General features: G+C 50.1%; 1 protein-coding gene across 2 annotated transcripts in view; it reads left to right on the forward strand.

The window, feature by feature from the left end:
• The window catches only part of TTYH1 (tweety family member 1), a 62,099-nt gene that overhangs the window by 34,047 nt on the left and 8,132 nt on the right, over positions 1 to 19,920 (forward strand). For both annotated transcript variants that reach the window (XM_030195420.1, XM_030195421.1), the window contains exons 3-8: positions 6,587 to 6,698; positions 7,647 to 7,867; positions 8,000 to 8,095; positions 8,560 to 8,632; positions 11,048 to 11,123; positions 11,216 to 11,271. In XM_030195420.1, coding sequence (XP_030051280.1) covers positions 6,587 to 6,698; positions 7,647 to 7,867; positions 8,000 to 8,095; positions 8,560 to 8,632; positions 11,048 to 11,123; positions 11,216 to 11,271 — 634 coding nt within the window. The remainder of the gene's footprint in view (positions 1 to 6,586; positions 6,699 to 7,646; positions 7,868 to 7,999; positions 8,096 to 8,559; positions 8,633 to 11,047; positions 11,124 to 11,215; positions 11,272 to 19,920) is intronic.

The raw sequence follows: 19,920 nt of genomic DNA on the forward strand, positions 1-19,920 counted from the left end.
TGATGGGGTATCCCTAGCCCCCAGGCTCACTCAAAACAACAACCATGGTCAATTGGGCCTCGCAACGGCGAGGACATAACTGAGATTGACCTAACAATTTATCCAACTAACAGAGAGTGTAGCCTGGAACAGAACAAACAGGGCCCTCGGGGGGTGGAGTTGGATCCTAAAGCCCAAACAGGTTCTGAAGAACTGACTGCCCGAACCGACTGTCGCGTCGGGTATCCTGCTGCAGGCAGTAATGAGATGTGAATGTGTGGACAGATGACCACGTCGCAGCTTTGCAAATTTCTTCAATAGAGGCTGACTTCAAGTGGGCTACCGACGCAGCCATGGCTCTAACATTATGAGCCGTGACATGACCCTCAAGAGCCAGCCCCGCCTGGGCGTAAGTGAAGGAAATGCAATCTGCTAGCCAATTGGAAATGGTGCGTTTCCCTACAGCCACTCCCCTCCTATTGGGATCAAAAGAAACAAACAATTGGGCGGACTGTCTGTGGGGCTGTGTCCGCTCCAGATAGAAAGCCAATGCTCTTTTGCAGTCCAATGTGTGCAGCTGACGTTCAACAGGGCAGGAATGAGGACGGGGAAAGAATGTTGGCAAGACAATTGACTGGTTCAGATGGAACTCCGACACAACCTTTGGCAGGAACTTAGGGTGAGTGCGGAGGACTACTCTGTTATGATGAAATTTGGTGTAAGGGGCCTGGGCTACCAGGGCCTGAAGCTCACTGACCCTACGAGCTGAAGTAACTGCCACCAAGAAAATGACCTTCCAAGTCAAGTACTTCAGATGGCAGGAATTCAGTGGCTCAAAAGGAGGTTTCATCAGCTGGGTGAGAACGACATTGAGATCCCATGACACTGTGGGAGGCTTGACAGGGGGCTTTGACAAAAGCAAACCTCTCATGAAGCGAACAACTAAAGGCTGTCCCGAGATCGGCTTACCTTCCACACGGTAATGGTATGCACTGATCGCACTAAGGTGAACCCTTACCGAGTTGGTCTTGAGACCAGACTCAGACAAGTGCAGAAGGTATTCAAGCAGGGTCTGTGTAGGACAAGAACGAGGATCTAGGGCCTTGCTGTCACACCAGACGGCAAACCTCCTCCATTGGAAGAAGTAACTCCTCTTAGTGGAATCTTTCCTGGAAGCAAGCAAGACGCGGGAGACACCCTCTGACAGACCCAAAGAGGCAAAGTCTACGCCCTCAACATCCAGGCCGTGAGAGCCAGAGACTGGAGGTTGGGATGCAGAAGGGCCCCCTCGTCCTGAGTGATGAGGGTCGGAAAACACTCCAATCTCCACGGTTCTTCGGAGGACAACTCCAGAAGAAGAGGGAACCAGATCTGACGCGGCCAAAAGGGAGCAATCAGAATCATGGTGCCTCGGTCCTGCTTGAGTTTCAACAAAGTCTTCCCCACCAGAGGTATGGGAGGATAAGCATACAGCAGACCCTCCCCCCAGTCCAGGAGGAAGGCATCCGATGCCAGTCTGCCGTGGGCCTGAAGCCTGGAACAGAACTGAGGGACTTTGTGGTTCACTCGAGTTGCAAAGAGATCCACCAAGGGGGTGCCCCACACCTGGAAGATCTGTCGCACCACGCGAGAATTGAGCGACCACTCGTGGGGTTGCATAATCCTGCTCAACCTGTCGGCCAGACTGTTGTTTACGCCTGCCAAGTATGTGGCTTGGAGCACCATGCCGTGACGGCGAGCCCAGAGCCACATGCTGACGGCTTCCTGACACAGGGGGCGAGATCCGGTGCCCCCCTGCTTGTTGACGTAATACATGGCAACCTGGTTGTCTGTCTGAATTTGGATAATTTGGTGGGACAGCCGATCTCTGAAAGCCTTCAGAGCGTTCCAGATCGCTCGCAACTCCAGAAGATTGATCTGCAGATCGCGTTCCTGGAGGGACCAACTTCCTTGGGTGTGAAGCCCATCCACATGAGCTCCCCACCCCAGGAGAGACGCATCCGTTGTCAGCACTTTTTGTGGCTGAGGGATTTGGAAAGGACGTCCCAGAGTCAAATTGGACCAGATTGTCCACCAATACAGGGATTCGAGAAAACTCGTGGACAGGTGGATCACGTCTTCTAGACCCCCAGTAGCCTGATACCACTGGGAGGCTAGGGTCCATTGAGCAGATCTCATGTGAAGGCGGGCCATGGGAGTCACATGAACTATGGAGGCCATGTGGCCCAGTAATCTCAACATCTGCCGAGCTGTGATCTGCTGAGACGCTCGCACCCGCGAGACGAGGGACAACAAGTTGTTGGCTCTCGTCTCTGGGAGGTAGGCGCGAGCCATCCGAGAATCCAGCAGAGCTCCTATGAATTCGAGTTTCTGCACTGGGAGAAGATGGGACTTTGGATAATTTATCACAAACCCCAGTAGCTCCAGGAGGCGAATAGTCATCTGCATGGACTGCAGGGCTCCTGCCTCGGATGTGTTCTTCACCAGCCAATCGTCGAGATATGGGAACACGTGCACCCCCAGCCTGCGAAGTGCCGCTGCTACCACAGCTAGGCACTTTGTGAACACCCTGGGCGCAGAGGCGAGCCCAAAGGGTAGCACACAGTACTGGAAGTGGCGTGTGCCCAACTGAAATCGCAGATACTGTCTGTGAGCTGGCAGTATCGGGATGTGTGTATAGGCATCCTTCAAGTCCAGAGAGCATAGCCAATCGTTTTGCTGAATCATGGGGAGAAGGGTGCCCAGGGAAAGCATCCTGAACTTTTCTTTTACGAGATATTTGTTCAGGGCCCTTAGGTCTAGGATGGGACGCATCCCCCCTGTTTTCTTTTCCACAAGGAAGTACCTGGAATAGAATCCCAGCCCTTCTTGCCCGGATGGCACGGGCTCGACCGCATTGGCGCTGAGAAGGGCGGAGAGTTCCTCTGCAAGTACCTGCTTGTGCTGGAAGCTGTAAGACTGAGCTCCCGGTGGACAATTTGGAGGTTTTGAGGCCAAATTGAGGGTGTATCCTTGCCGGACTATTTGAAGAACCCACTGGTCGGAGGTTATGAGAGGCCACCTTTGGTGAAAAGCTTTCAACCTCCCCCCGACTGGCAGGTCGCCCGGCACTGACACTTGGATGTCGGCTATGCTCTGCTGGAGCCAGTCAAAGCTCGCCCCTTGCTTTTGCTGGGGAGCCGCGGGGCCTTGCTGAGGCGCACGCTGCTGACGAGAGCGAGCGCGCTGGGGCTTAGCCTGGGCCGCAGGCTGTCGAGAAGGAGGATTGTACCTACGCTTACCAGAAGCATAGGGAACAGTCTTCCTTCCCCCAAAAAATCTTCTACCTGTAGAGGTAGATGCTGAAGGCTGCCGGCGGGAGAACTTGTCGAATGCGGTGTCCCGCTGGTGGAGATGCTCTACCACCTGTTCGACCTTCTCTCCAAAAATGTTATCCGCACGGCAAGGCGAGTCCGCAATCCGCTGCTGGAGTCTATTCTCCAGGTCGGCGGCACGCAGCCATGAGAGCCTGCGCATCACCACACCTTGAGCAGCGGCCCTGGACGCAACATCAAAGGTGTCATATACCCCTCTGGCCAGGAATTTTCTGCATGCCTTCAGCTGCCTGACCACCTCCTGAAAAGGCTTGGCCTGCTCAGGGGGAAGAGCATCAACCAAGCCCGCCAACTGCCGCACATTGTTCCGCATATGTATGCTCGTGTAGAGCTGGTAAGACTGGATTTTGGCCACGAGCATAGAAGAATGGTAGGCCTTCCTCCCAAAGGAGTCTAAGGTCCTAGGGTCTCTGCCCGGGGGCGCCGAAGCATGCTCCCTAGAACTCTTAGCCTTCTTTAGGGCCAAATCCACAACTCCAGAGTCGTGAGGCAACTGAGTGCGCATCAGCTCTGGGTCCCCATGGATTCGGTACTGGGACTCAATTTTCTTGGGGATGTGGGGATTAGTTAAGGGTTTTGTCCAGTTCGCAAGCAATGTCTTTTTTAGGACATGGTGCAAGGGAACAGTGGACGCTTCCTTAGGTGGAGAAGGATAGTCCAGGAGCCCAAACATTTCAGCCCTGGGCTCGTCCTCCACAACCACCGGGAAGGGGATGGCCGTAGACATCTCCCGGACAAAGGAAGCGAAAGACAGACTCTCAGGAGGAGAAAGCTGCCTTTCAGGAGAGGGAGTAGGATCAGAAGGAAGACCCTCAGACTCCTCGTCCGAGAAATATCTGGGGTCTTCCTCTTCCTCCCACGAGGCCTCACCCTCGGTGTCAGACACAAGTTCACGAACCTGTGTCTGCAACCTCGCCCGGCTCGACTCCGTGGAGCCATGTCCACGATGGGGGCGTCGAGAGGTAGACTCCCTCGCCCGCATCGGCGAAGCTCCCTCCGCCAACGTAGTCGGGGAGCCCTCCTGGGAGGTGGCCGCAGTCGGCACCGCACGCGGTACCGACGTCGGGGACCTCACCCCGGGCGATGGGCCAGCCGGCGCCACGCTCGACGGTACCGGAGGCGCAAGCACCGCCGGTACCGGAGGGGTAGGGCGCAACAGCTCTCCCAGAATCTCTGGGAGAACGGCCCGGAGGCTCTCGTTCAGAGCGGCTGCAGAGAAAGGCAAAGAGGTCGATGCAGGCGTCGACGTCAGAACCTGTTCCGGGCGAGGAGGCTGTTCCGGGCTGTCCAGAGTGGAGCGCATCGACACCTCCTGAACAGAGGGTGAGCGGTCCTCTCGGTGCCGATGCCTGCTGGGTGCCGACTCCCTCGGCGACCCAGAGCTCTCGGTGCCGACGCGGGGAGGCGACCGGTGTCGATGCTTCTTCGACTTCTTCCGAAGCATGTCACCGGAGCTCCCCGGCACCGACGAGGAGGACGTAGAATCCAGCCGTCGCTTCCTCGGGGCCGAGGCCGAAGGAGGTCGGTCTCGGGGGGGCTGTACCGCAGGAGCCCTCAGGGTAGGAGGAGACCCACCCGAAGGCTCACCGCCACCAGCAGGGGAATGGACAGCCCTCACCTGCACTCCTGACGATGCACCACCGTCCGACGACATCAGCAGACGAGGTCCCGGTACCACCGACGTCGATGCAGTCGCCCGATACCTTGGCGCCGATGCAGAGGCCCGATGCCTCGATGCAGTGGCGGCCGAGGAAGATGGTCTGGACGCTGACGACGTCGATGCACTCGAAGATCCCGGTGCCGATGCCGACGAAGAGCCCGAGAACAACACGTTCCACTGGGCTAATCTCGCTACCTGAGTCCGCCTTTGAAGCAGGGAACACAGACTACAGTTCTGAGGGCGGTGCTCGGCCCCCAGACACTGAAGACACGACGAGTGTCTATCAGTGAGCGAGATTACCCGGGCGCACTGGGTGCACTTCTTGAAGCCGCTGGAAGGCTTCGATGTCATGGGCGGAAAAAATCACACCGGCGAAATCAAAATCCGAAATGACGGAAAAAGAGCACCAAAAAAATTTTTAGGGAGAAAATCTCGACCGAGGCCGAAAAGAGGCCTACCCCGACGACGAAAGAAAACTTATTGGGGCAAAAAGCTGGAAGTACGGGAAGGGGTTGGCCCGAAACCCGGGGGGGGGTTTCCGGAGCACTTCCCGACACTTTTAAAGACTTTTCCGAAGAAAAAGAACACGTCAAAATAAATTTGGACGCGCGAGGTCGACTTTCCGGGGCTCGACACGGCGAAACACGACCGTACCGAGTGCGGACAAAAGAAGACTGGCCGGCTCGAGCCGGTTTCGGGCGGGAAGACGGCCGCGCGGGCGCGCGAGGACTAGCAAAGGACTTTGCTAGAGAAGTTTCCGATTGGAGGGGCTGCCGTGGACGTCACCCATCAGTGAGAACAAGCAGCCTGCTTGTCCTCGGAGAATTTAAATTACATTTTTTTTCTATATTTACATATATTTCCAAGTAAATTAACTGGACCTGTTTAAATCTGCCTCCAATGTACCTCTTAGAATTTTTTAAGGGGGGGGGGGGGGACTGTTACATAGTAACATCGTAACATAGTAGATGACGGCAGAAAAAGACCTGCACAGTCCACCCAGTCTGCCCAACAAGATAAACTCATGTGTCATTTTTTGTGTATACCTTACCTTGATTTGTACCTGTCTTTTTCAGGGCACAGACCGTATAAGTCTGCCCAGCACTATCCCCACCTCCCAACCACCTGCCCCGCCTCCCATCACTGGCTCTGGCACAGACCGTATAAGTCTGCCCAGCACTATCCCCACCTCCCACCACCGGCTAAGCTTCTGGAGATCCCTTCCTTCTGAGGAGGATTCCTTTATGTTTATCCCACGCATGTTTGAATTCCGTTACCATTTTCCTCTCCACCACCTCCCGTGGGAGGGCATTCCAAGCATCCACCACTCTCTCCATGAAAAAATACTTCCTGACATTTTTCTTGAGTCTGCCTGCCTTATCCCTAGGGCTGGGTCTTTTGGGCTGGGTTTGATAGCAGAAATGGAGAGGGAAAAGGCAGAGCAGCCCACGGTACATTCAAGGTCACCATCCAATTACAGATGCTCACTTCCCAATTAGAGATGGTTATGTTGCGGGGAAATTTGGGACAGAAAGGAATTTCTCTCTTTTTTTTTCTCTTTGGCCCTTTTCAGTGCTGCTATTGGTGTCGGTTTCTATGGGAACAGCGAAACTAATGATGGTACCTATCAGGTGGCCCATTCCCTCATGAACGCCAACCACACGCTGACAGCCATCGACCTACTGGTGAGTGGACACACCACACCTGGGAGAGATCACAGACCAGCCCTAGGGATAAGGCGGGTCACCTTTATACACTGATCCCAGCCCTCAGCAAGAGCAGGTCTCCTCTGCACACTGCTCTCTGAAAGAATGAATCCAAACATCCTCTGTGGCCTTCCTCTCCCGCAGTGGCTCAATCTGGTCCTCTGGATGTGCAAAGTTTTCTATCTATCTATCTATCTATCTATCTATCTATCTATCGTGTTAATCTGTTCACTCCTCCCAGCAGAGCCTCTGACTTAGCTAAGGGTGGGCCTGGGTGAGCACAGGCCCACCCATTCTTGCCTCAGGCCCACCCAGTCAGCAGCCCTTGAGGCCTCACTACTCTCTTTCCCTCTTCTCCACTCGTGGCCTGGCATCTGCCCGTCTCTCTCTAGAACCCCCCCCCTCCAGGTCTACCTCAGAGCTACTGCCGGCAGCAATTCCTATAGGCATCCTGTGCCAGCCCTGCAGGTATCTCTCTATCATGTCCTGCCCTCAATGATGTCACTTCTTGTTTCTTTGGTGGGGACGTGGTAGAGAGAAGCCTGCAGAGCCAGAGTAGGTTGCCTATAGGAATTGAGATGGGCAACAGCTCTGAGGTAGAACCGGGGGAGAAGGTTCAGAGAGAAATGGGCAGACGCTGGGTCATTTAAAAAAACATTATATTGTATGTATGTACAAGGGTAAGGGTGGGGGTGGGAATGGCCCACCCAGGTTAACTCTGGGCCCACCCAAAATGTCAGGTCTGCCTATGTCCCTGGAGCATCAGAAGCTCCACTCTGATGCTGCACTCCCATCTGAAGTCAGCCCATCTGTTCCATGCCTGGTTGTAACCCTAATACACCCACAAGGAGAATTCTGTCCTTTGTGTGGAGACCCACAAACTGCCCTGGGGTGTCATGAGGTTTCTCCTCCCTCTTGTCTCCTCAGGTCTCGGACACAGTGGAGCTGCTGGGCACAGTGGTGAGGACTGATCTGACCCGGCTGGAGGATGTCTTCTCCCGACGTACCGAGTTCCTGGTCACCGTTAGGAACACCCGACGGCAGATGGAAGCTGTTGCCCACCACCTCAGCCATATCCCCTTCTGGAGGAGTGCCAGCCTCAGCCCCGCCGAGCTGGCGGAGCAGATCACCTTCATGGAGGATTACAGGTGAGACTAGAGGTGATGCGGCAGGGCCAGTACCAAACCCACAGTGCCACCGGGGCACCTATCGCTGGTTGGGGGTCTCAGGAGGAGGTAGTCCCAGTTCTGGATCTCACGTTCTGATGCTTCTCCCTGCAGGTGGCTGGCGTACGTGCTCCTCCTCCTCCTGGACCTCATTATCACCCTCTTCACCTTACTGGGACTTGCCAAGCAGATGAAGTGGCTGGTGATAGTGTAAGTGCGGCACCTGCTGGCATGGTGGGGAACTGCAACACTGTGCAGATGTGTTAATACTACGGGAATGGGACTTGATATACTGCCTTTTTGTGGCTACAATCAAAGCAGTTTACAACAGGTACTTATTTTGTACCTGGGGCAATGGAGGGTTAAGTGACTCACCCAGAGTCACAAGGAGCTGCAGTGGCAATCGACCCCAATTGCCCAGGCTCTCAGGCCGCTGCACTAATACACAGAGATGCCCGGGAAAGGGGGTATGGAGAAGAAGAGGCTGTGCTCAATGAGTCCCTGATAAGGACCAGAGACGAGGGGTAAGGAGAAAGGCTGGTGGCTCACGCATTAAAGGGGTAACCAGAAAGACCACTTATGATGGCTCCTGATGGGAATTTTGGGCAAAGTGGAGGGAAAAGATTCACCTGATTGCAATTCCTTTTGACCTGTTTTTCCCTCTGACACTGCAGGATGACCGTGATGAGTTTTTTTGTGCTCATCCTGAGTTGGGGGTCCATGGGGTTGGAGACGGCTGCTGTGGTGGTAAGTTCTGTGCTGAAAGAGAAAAGTCAAATTTCTATAGTCCCAGATTTTCACTTTTCTCTTGTCTCCCCCTAATTTCTTCACCAAAACAGTTCTTAAATCATATTCTTAGAAAGCTTTTTCCACCCTTGCCTCAGTAGTGCTTAATTGTTCAACAATGACTTTTGGCAATCATATTAGCACTCAAATCTTCATAGGCTTAATCTTTATATTTAAATATATTTAATGTACTTATCTTTTCAGCATTTTCAAACATGGGGACTCAAACACTGCCCGACATGCATGTTTCGCCACCTGCCTGTATCAAGGGCTTCCCCTATAAAACAATAAGCAATTAACGTCTCAGCCATAGAGTGGGAAAGATAACAATTCTACCTCCCCTCCCCAAAGCATTTTCTACCCCAACATAAATATACCATTGTTCACGATAGTTTAAGATTTTCTTCACAGACCCTCCCTCGCTTTATTTATTGGTTAAATACTGTAAGTCCACGAGGTCTAAATGCTGAATTAAAGTGGAGTTCCTTAATTTAAAGGTCTCCTATTATAGTTTTCGATTCTGTCCAATGGGAGCTAGGGTTCTTGGATACGTCATGATGACGATCCTTTAAATAGGTTTAGATAAGACGCCGTGGCCATCTTGACAGGAAGTTTTCCTAAGTAATGTTGTCGAGGTGACGGTTGAATGGCATAAAGGGTAATAATGATATGTTGGGGTAGAAAATGCTTTGGGGAGGGGAGGTAGAATTGTTATCTTTCCCACTATATGGCTGAGACGTTAATTGCTTATTGTTTTATAGGGGAAGCCCTTGATACAGGCAGGTGGCGAAACATGCATGTCGGGCAGTGTTTGAGTCCCCATGTTTGAAAATGCCGAAAAGATAAGTACATTAAATATATTTAAATATAAAGATTAAGCCTATGACGATTTGAGTGCTAATATGATTGCCAAAAGTCATTGTTGGACAATTAAGCACTACTGAGGCAAGGGTGGAAAAAGCTTTCTAAGAATATGATTTAAGAACTGTTTTGGTGAAGAAATTAGGGGGAGACAAGAGAAAAGTGAAAATCTGGGAATGTAAAAATTTGATTTAGCTGATATATGGTCCTTAGAAAAGTGATTGTGATCTGCCTTCATAGTTGTTGACTGAAAGAGAAAAGGTCAGCTCTTCAGGTGTCTGTGCTGTATTCATGCTTTATGTGTGTCAGTGTAACCACCAGGGCCACCCACACGCGCGCGCGAGGACTCGGGGGAGGGGGGCATGACCACCCCTCTCCCACTTGGGCTGCCCACCCCACTTCCTGTGTCTTCTGCTCCTCCCTCTGTCTGTTGTCTCCTGCTTCCTTTGTCCTGGGACACAGGTTATTGCCATGCAGGAGACAGACAGACCCAGAAACAGGCAGGCAGGAAGAAGGTGTCCTTCTGTTCCCTTGAGACCTTTTCGGCACTGGGTCCGCCCTTAGAGGCTTGGCCTGGGGAATCTTGCCCCCCCCCCCCCCGCCACCCCCTCTCAGAAGCCCAGAGTGTGACACCTGCATAGGACCCTGATAACGATGTGCTGTTCAGCTGTCTGTGCTGTATTCATGCTTTATGTGTGTCTCTGGGTCGCCTGTAGGAGGTTCTGTTAACCTGCTGTTCAGCTGTCTGTGCTGTATTCATCATACTTGTAACACTGACACCTGCATGGGGCTCTGATGAAGATCTGCTCTCTAGATGTCTGTGCTGTATTTATGCTGTATATATTTGTGAGAGAGAGAGATACTTGCATGGGGCTCTGATGAAGATCTGCTCTTCAGTTGTCTGCTGTTTTCATGTCATGTGTGTGTGACTATGACCAGTGCAGTACTAATCATATGTGAGGGATCAGTACAGTGAGCTCAGAAATCAGTTTTCCCTCCTCACTTTCTCCAGTTGAGTAGCCAGAGAGGTTTAATTGCTCAGCACTGGGTCAGTGATTTTCTCATCACTTCTGTGAGCTGTAATTAGTTTTCCAAACCAGTCAGTCCCAGCAGGGTGAAAGCCAGGGAAGGGGGGGGGGGGGGATGTCAGATTCCATTCTAAAGTTTTATTTTTTAATTCTCCAAAATCAAGACCATATATTTCCTGGTGCGAAATCATATCTGTAACAAAAATTAGCATAATATTCATGCTGTGCATTACACAAATTCTATGTTTAGTAAATCGAACCATTTGAAAAGCTTTTGCCTCACTCCACAACCTTTGCACATTTGGTGGATTTCGGTGATCTTCTCCCTGGGGCTGCGGGCAGCAGTGTTTACGATGAGATACACTAGGCTGTGGAAAACAGATGATACAGCAGCATCACCCCGGAGGTGGCCTGCATCTTTGTACAAAAATAAGTTATTCTTGAGCTGCACGAATGGCTGCTGTGCTGTTTCCCTTCTCCTTCCCAGGGTCTGAGCGACTTCTGCTCCAGTCCGGACACTTACGTGCTGAACACGACACACCTGAGGACGGGGGTCAGGCCGGGTAAGGCTCACCTAGTGTTGCAGACCCTGTGCACAGTAACACATTACCACAATCATCTCTAGCAGCTGACAACCTCTTTCTTTTTCTCCTAGAGGTGCTTCAGTACTACCTGGAGTGTAACCAGGACGTGGCCAGCCCCTTCCAACAGGTATGAAAAGTCACCCTTAATGCCTAGGGCCCTCACCTCTGCCCTCTCATGCAGTCTCTAGAGAAAAGGAGAGTGAAACAGGCAGGCAGGACCAGTGGCGTAGCCAGACAACCAATTTTGGGTGGGTCCCCGGGAACCATGCATACTGTCCTGGAGATCAGAACTGTGAGTAGCGGAGGATTAATATAAGACCAAATGTGGTGACTATGGATTCACTATGGGACGCCATCCAGGGCATGAACAGTACATTACTTTTGATGAATGCTTCTTTCAAGAATGAAATAACGGATTTTAAAAAATCTAATCAGATATTGAACGCTCAACTTCAAGAACAGAGTGTTAAGAATTTGAAAACAGGAGGAGATATTGCTAAACTTCAAAATACAATGGAAGCTTTAATCAAAGAATGAGAAATTCAGGAAAGAAAGATGGAATTTTTAGAAAATAATGTACGAAGAAACAACTTAAGGTTCCTTAACTTTCCAAAATCTCCTTTGATTAATGCCCTTGATATGCTTAAGAAATACTTTAAAGATGTTTTGGGGATACTAGAGGAGGCTTACCCCCCTATAACACGGATACAATATATAACGGGTATATCTGGTTTACCTAAATGTTAAAAACCAACCAACCAACCACATCTAAAGACTTAAATTTAACAGAATTTCTGGAGTCTTCTCTTGAATTGATCTCGGAACGGACAACATTACTGGTCACATTTGTGCTTGAATATGATCGTAACAATATCTTAAGGTCTTACTTTAGACATATTATGAGTTATTTTTGGGACAAAAAATACAAGTTTTTCTGGACTTAGCGCGTACCACTTAAAAGAAAAGGAAGGAATTCTTAACTTATAAACCTAGAGTTTTGAAGTTAGGTGGTTCCTTCACTTTAAAATTTCCTCGTCGATGTTGTATTTCTTATGAATTGGTTAATTGAAGCCACTGACGCCATTGCTCCGCCCTCGACGTCATCATGTTTGATGCGAGGGCGGGGCCCAGCGACTTGGTGCTTTCGGTGGCTTCACCACCACGAACCCTTCATTACGGAAGTGACGTCAGTGTCCTCAGAACATTGAGGGTGAGTTTTATTATATTAGATTCCTTAGGCTTTGTTAGCTCTTCATTCATTTGATTGTGGACAAAATGAAAAAAATTATTTTTCCTTGTCTTTATGAGGTATCTTGTAATCCCGTATGTTTATTTCTGATATTGCCATACATTTATGTTCTGTTATTAATATAAATGTGAAATGAATAAATAAAGTATAAAAAAAAATTTGGGTGGGCCTGAGCACAAAGTGGGTGGGCACAAAATTTTCTCTCTCCCCCCCCCTCTCCCCCAGCACTTCCCAACTCAAAATATAAATACTTTAGCTGATGAGGATCCCCAATTTCCCTCAGCTGGGGACCTCCACCAGAGATGGCCAGAACTCCTCCCCACCAAGCCCAGCAGGCAGTAGCAACTCCTCGAGCCACTGATGCCAGCACCCCATACATGCTTAGTTGTCAGGGGCTCCAGGATGCTGCCCCCATCTGCCAAGCTCGACGGAAGGCAGCTCCGGAAGAGATCCCCAGCTGGCAGGGCTTGGGGATCCCCACTAGCCACAGCAAGGGTCAGGGCTGCTGTTAACCATGCTGGTGACAGAGCAGAAAATAGAGAAGCCCCTCCCCCAATTCCCTCTCCTCTCCAATCTCTTCATCTGCCATTACAGTCACACTGTCAGACCCTCACAAATTACAGAACAAGGGATCACAAATTAGAAATAAAAATATGTAGACAAAATTGAACTGCGCTTTCGGTATGGTTGACCACAGTATTCTACTACATCTCCTCAAATACTTCGGAATCGGAGGCAATGTTCTTAATTGGTTCAAAGGATTCCTAACCACAAGATCGTACCAAGTGACATCCAACTCGACTATATCTGCCACATGGACACCTGAATGCGGAGTTCCACAGGGATCCCCCCTCTCACCGACTCTATTCAATTTAATGATGATACCACTGGCTAAACTACTATCCAACCAACACCTCAACCCATACATATACGCAGACGACGTAACGATTTACATCCCATTCAAACAGGATCTACAGGAAATCTCCAACGATATTAACCAAAGTCTGCACATCATGCATTCATGGGCAGACGCATTCAAGCTCAAACTCAATGCAGAAAAAACCCAATGCTTAATACTCACCTCTCAACACAATACGAACAAATTCACCACCATAAAAACACCAAATCTGACACTCCCTATCTCGGACACCCTAAAAATCCTAGGAGTGACTATCGATTGTCATCTAACACTTGAGAATCATATGAACAACACAACCAAGAAGATGTTCCACTCAATGTGGAAATTAAAAAGAGTAAAACAATTCTTCCCAATGACAGTCTTCCGTAACTTGGTACAATCAATGGTGCTTAGTCACCTAGACTACTGTAATGCACTATACTCTGGCTGTAAAGAACAAACAATCAAGAAACTCCAGACAGCCCAAAACACCGCAGCCAGACATATTCGGAAAAGCAAAATATGAAAGTGCTAAATCACTAAGAGCAAAGCTACACTGGCTCCCACTCAAAGAACGTATCACGTTTAAGATTTGTACACTGGTTCTTAAAATCATCCATGGAGATGCCCCAGCGTATATGTCAGACATGATAGACTTACTGACAAGGAACGCCAAAAGATCAGCCCGCACATTCCTCAATCTTCATCTCCCAAGCTGCAAAGGTTTAAAATACAAACTTACGCATGCAGCAAACTTCACCTACTTGAGTGCCAAGTTATGGAACGCACTGCCGCACAACCTGAGAGGGATCTACGAACTAACAAACTTTCGAACATCACTGAAGACACATCTTTTTAAAAAGGCATACCACATAGAATAACAAATACAAATGTATACATCTCCCACACCTTTACTTAGAACTATTTTTATGATACCTGCTTGCTTTAAACTCTAATATGTTATTCAACATCTCTATGTAACAATAAGTGATTACGTTCTAATCTATTACCACCAAGAACGATACATTGTAAGCCACATTGAGCCTGCAAAGAGGTGGGATAATGTGGGATACAAATGCAATAAATAAATAATAATAGCATGCACTGCAACACTGGAGAAAAAAAAAACCCCAAAGCACATTTCCTTTTCTACTTAACACAATAAAAAGACATCCACTATGCACATTTCCCAAAACTAACATATTCCATTTAAAACATTCAAAATAAAATGATTTTTCTACCTTTATTGTCTGGACATTTTAGTTTTCCATCATGTTGGTTCCAATTTCTCTTTCCTGCTTTCCTGTCTGTTTTCTGCTAATTCTTCAAGCGGCTGTCCATTTGTCTTTTTTCTCCTGTCATTTCATTTCCTCACTACACCTGCCTCTGAAATATTGATCTTTCCACTTTAGCTCTTTCCTTTCTTTTCTCTTTTCTGCCTCTGTACATTCAAATTTCATCCTCTTTCTAAATCTTTTCCTTCTTTTTACTTTTAAGATATCTATCACATTTCCATTTCCTTTCATTCACTAGCTCTCCCATTCCTCATCTCTCTCCTTCCCAGCCTATCATTCCTTTCCATCTTCAATCTATGCACCATTATCATATTTCTAACCCTGTAATAATTGTTCTCTCATTTATTTCCTTGCCATCTCCACTCCCTAGGCCTCTCCCCCATGCTTTCCACCATTCCCAGTGTCTCCCTCCCTCCACCCTTCCAGCCCAGCATCTGTTCCCTCTTTCTTCCATCCTCACCTTCTAGCCTGATATCTCCCTATCCCTTTTACCTCCCACCACCAGCATCTTCCTGTCCCATCTATCTCCCCTCCCCCATTGTTCAGCATTTTTCCATTTCTCTTCCCTACCATCCATTGTCCATCTTCTCTCCCTGGACCATCTTCCCTCTTCCTCTCCTCCACCTTCATGTCCAACTTTTCTCCCTCTCCCCCGCCACACAGCATCTCTCCATCCTTCCTTCCCCTCACCTCAATGCCATGTTCATTTCCCCTCTCATATCTCCCTCCTTTCCTTCCACTTCCATGTCCAACACTTTTTTTCTCTGATCCTTTACCAATCCTTTACCCCTCCCTACCCATCTTCAAATCTCTGCTTAAAACTCACCTCTTCAATGCTGCCTTCGGCACCTAACCTTCGAGAAATATAGTATGCCCTATCAGATTGACTCTACACTTGTCTTTTAGATTGTACACTTGTCTCTAGATTGTACACCTGTCTTTTAGATTGTAAGCTCCTTGAGCAGGGACTGTCCTTCCATGTTAAATTGTACAGCGCTGCGTAACCCTAGTAGCGCTTTAGAAATGTTAAGTAGTAGTAGTAGTAGTACTATGCAGCCTTTCCCTCCCTCTCCCCATCCCACCCCACCCATATCCAACAATTCTCCCTCTCTTTCCCCTTGCAGCATCTCTCTACCCCTCCCCCACATCGGACATGAAGGTGGAGGAGAGGAAGAGGGAAAATGGATCCAGGGAGAGAAGATGGACAATGGATGGTAGGGAAGAGAAAGGGGAAAATGCTGAACAATGGGGGAGGGGAGAGAGATGGGACAGGAAGATGCTGGTGGTGGGAGGTAAAAGGGATAGGGAGATATCAGGCTAGAGGGTGAGGATGGGAGAAAGAGGGAACAGATGCTTGGCTGGAAAGGTGGCGGGAGGGAGACACTGGGAATGGTGGAAAGCATGGGGGAGAGGCCTAGGGAGTGGAGATGGCAAGGAAATAAATGAGAGAACAATGATTACAGGGGTAGAAATATGGTAATGGTGCGTAGATTGAAGATGGAAAGGAATGATAGGCTGGGAAGGAGAGAGATGAGGAATGGGAGAGCTAGTGGATGAAAGGAAATGGAAATGTGATAGATATCTTAAAAGTAAAAAGAAGGAAAAGATTTAGAAAGAGGATGAAATTTGAGTGTACAGAGGCAGAAAAGAGAAGAGAAAGGAAAGAGCTAAAGTGGAAAGATCAATATTTCAGAGGCAGGTGTAGTGAGGAAATGAAATGACAGGAGAAAAAAGACAAATGGACAGCCGCTTGAAGAATTAGCAGAAAACAGACAGGAAAGCAGGAAAGAGAAATTGGAACCAACATGATGGAAAACTAAAATGTCCAGACAATAAAGGTAGAAAAATCATTTTATTTTGAATGTTTTAAATGGAATATGTTAGTTTTGGGAAATGTGCATAGTGGATGTCTTTTTATTGTGTTAAGTAGAAAAGGAAATGTGCTTTTGTTTTTTTTTTTTCTCCAGTGTTGCAGTGCATAGCTGATCAATCCATAGACTGGTGGGTTGTGTCCATCTACCAGCAGGTGGAGATAGAGAGCAAAGCTTTTGCCTCCCTATATGTGGTCATGTGCTGCCGGAAACTCCTCAGTATGTCGATATCAAAGCTCCATCCGCAGGACTCAGCACTTAGAGAATTACACCCACAAAGGGACACTCTGCCCAGCTCACCACCGCCGAAACGGGGGAGGGGAATTAACCCAGCTCATCCCCACACAAGTGGGGGAGGGGAATCCGTCCAGCTCATCCCCGCGGAGTGGGGGAGGGACACCACCCCGCCGATGCGGGGGGATCTGGCTTATCCTGCAACCGCAACCGCGGGAGGAGCTGACTGACCCTAACACCGCCGAAGCGGGAGGGGTACAAAGCTGCCCTACAGCCGCACGAAGCGGGAGGGAGCGCCGGCAGAATTTATGTCTCAATCCAGCCCCGTAAAACGGAGGGGAGAGGAATGCAGCAGCTCACTGTAACACAAACTCGTCTCAACTCTTGAAGAATCCAATTGAAAAAACTTGAACACGAAGTCCTCCTGAACAGGAACTGAAGACTAAACTTGAACCTGAAATGCAACCAGAATATAAACAGTACAGATATCTGGGAGGGGCTATGGATTGATCAGCTATGATTAATGGAAAGAAAATTATCAGGTATGATACATAATTTTACCTTCCATATCATCATGCTGATCAATCCATAGACTGGTGGGATGTACCGAAGCAGTACTCACCCAGGGCGGGACATAGAAATCCCTGACCGCAACACTGAAGCTCCAAACCGGGCCTCCGCCCGAGCAGCCACAGTCAAGCGGTAATGCCTGGAGAAGGTATGGGCCGATGCCCAAGTTGCCGCCTTGCAAATCTCTTCCAAGGAGACGGACCCGGCCTCTGCCATCGAGGCCGCCTGAGCTCTAGTGGAGTGAGCCTTCAGCTGGATAGGCGGCACCTTCCCCGCGGCCACATAAGCCGCTGCAATGGCTTCCTTGACCCATCTTGCCACTGTAGGCTTAGCAGCCTGCAGACCCTTACGAGGACCTGCAAACAGGACAAACAGATGATCCGATTTCCGGAAATCATTGGTCACTTCCAAGTATCTGATGATGACTCGTCTCACATCCAGATATTTGAGAGCAGAGTATTCCTCTGGGTAGTCCTCCCTACGAAAGGAAGGGAGACAGAGCTGCTGATTCACATGGAAGCGAGAAACAATCTTGGGCAGGAAGGAAGGCACTGTGCGAATTGACACTCCTGCCTCAGTGAACTGCAGAAAGGGCTCTCGACATGATAGCGCCTGGAGCTCGGAAACTCTTCTGGCTGAAGTGATAGCCACCAAAAAGACTGCTTTCAACGTCAGGTCTTTCAGAGATGCCCTCGACAAGGGTTCAAAAGGCGGCTTCTGCAAGGCTCTTAGCACCAGGTTGAGATTCCACGCAGGCACCACTGAGCGCAGAGGAGGGCGCAGGTGATTAACTCCCTTGAGAAAACGTACCACATCTGGCTGCGAAGCCAGGGAAGCACCCTTCAGGCGGCCCCTGAAGCAAGCCAGAGCCGCTACCTGGACTTTAAGGGAACTGAGCGACAGGCCTTTCTCCAGACCTTCTTGCAGGAACGCCAGCACTGAAGAAATTGGAGCAGTGAAGGGAGAAAGTGAGCCTGCTTCACACCACGCTGCAAAGGTACGCCAAACCCTGGCGTAAGCAGTAGAAGTAGAGCGCTTCCTCGCTCTCAGCATAGTGGCGATGACCTTGTCTGAGAAGCCCTTCTTCCTCAGACGCTGCCGCTCAATAGCCAGGCCGTAAGACCAAAGGGGGAGGGATCCTCCATCACCACGGGACCCTGATGCAACAGGCCCTGCTCCACTGGCAGCCGCAGAGGTTCGTCCACTGAGAGCCTGATCAAGTCCGCATATCAGGGTTGTCTGGGCCAGTCCGGACCCACCAGGATTATCCGGCCCGGATGCTTTGCCACCCGGTCTAGTACCTTGCCCAACATGGGCCAGGGCGGGAACACATAGAGAAGCTCTTGTGTTGGCCACTGTTGGAGAAGAGCATCTACTCCCAGAGATCGAGGGTCCCGTCCTCTGCTGAAAAAGCGCGGCACTTGGCAATTGGCCGATGACGCCATCAGATCTAGGCTCGGCTGGCCCCAGCGCTTCGTGATGTCCAAGAACGCATGAGCCGATAACTGCCACTCTCCGGGATCCAAGGTATGGCGACTGAGAAAGTCCGCCTTGACATTCATGACTCCGGCAATGTGGGCCGCTGACAGCTGTTCCAGGTTCGCTTCCGCCCACTGGCATAGATTCATGGCTTCCTTGGCTAGAGGGGCGCTCTTGGTACCTCCCTGGCGGTTGACATAGGCCACAGCCGTGGCATTGTCCGACAGGACCCGTACTGGCTTCAACGCCAGTACCGGGAGGAACTCCAAAAGCGCCAACCGAATGGCTCTGAGTTCCAGGAGGTTGATAGACCACTTTGCCTCTGCAGGAGACCAGAGCCCCTGCGCTGTCCTTCCCATGCAGTGGGCTCCCCAGCCCTTCAAAGAGGCATCCGTCGTGACGACAATCCACTCCGGGGTCACAAGAGGCATCCCTGCAGACAACTTGTCTGTCTTCAGCCACCAGCTCAGCGCCTTGCGCACTGCTGGGTCCAAGGGAAGGCGCACAGCATAATCCTCCGACATCGGAGTCCAGCGCTGCAGCAGAGAGTGTTGTAGTGGTCTCATATGAGCCCTGGCCCAGGGCACTACTTCCATCGTGGCCGTCATAGAGCCCAACAGCTGCACATAGTCCCAAGCCCAAAGCGGAGAGGCTACTAGGAACTGGTCCACCTGAGCCTGAAGTTTGACAATCCGATTGTCCGGCAGGAACACTCTGCCCACTTGGGTGTCGAATCGAACTCCCAGATACTCCAGGGACTGAGTCGGGCGCAGCTGGCTTTTCTCCCAGTTGATGATCCACCCCAGGGAGCTCAAAAGAGCAATCACCCGGTCCACAGCTTTGCCGCACTCTGCATAAGAGGGGGCTCGGATCAACCAGTCGTCCAGATAAGGATGGACTTGTACTCCTTCCTTTCGCAGGAAGGCCACGATGACCACCATTACTTTGGAGAAGGTCCGCGGAGCAGTAGCCAACCCGAACGGGAGGGCTCTGAACTGGAAGTGTCGGCCCAGGACTGCAAAACGCAGAAAGCGTTGATGAGGAGGCCAGATGGGAATATGCAAGTACGCTTCCTTGATGTCCAAGGATGCCAGGAACTCCCCTGCCTTCACTGCCGCTATAACAGAGCGGAGAATCTCCATGCGAAAGTGCCGAACTTTCAAGGCCCGATTGACCCCTT

Source organism: Microcaecilia unicolor, chromosome 3 (genome assembly GCF_901765095.1).
Source record: "Microcaecilia unicolor chromosome 3, aMicUni1.1, whole genome shotgun sequence".
In the NCBI taxonomy this organism is placed as follows: Eukaryota; Metazoa; Chordata; class Amphibia; order Gymnophiona; family Siphonopidae; genus Microcaecilia; species Microcaecilia unicolor.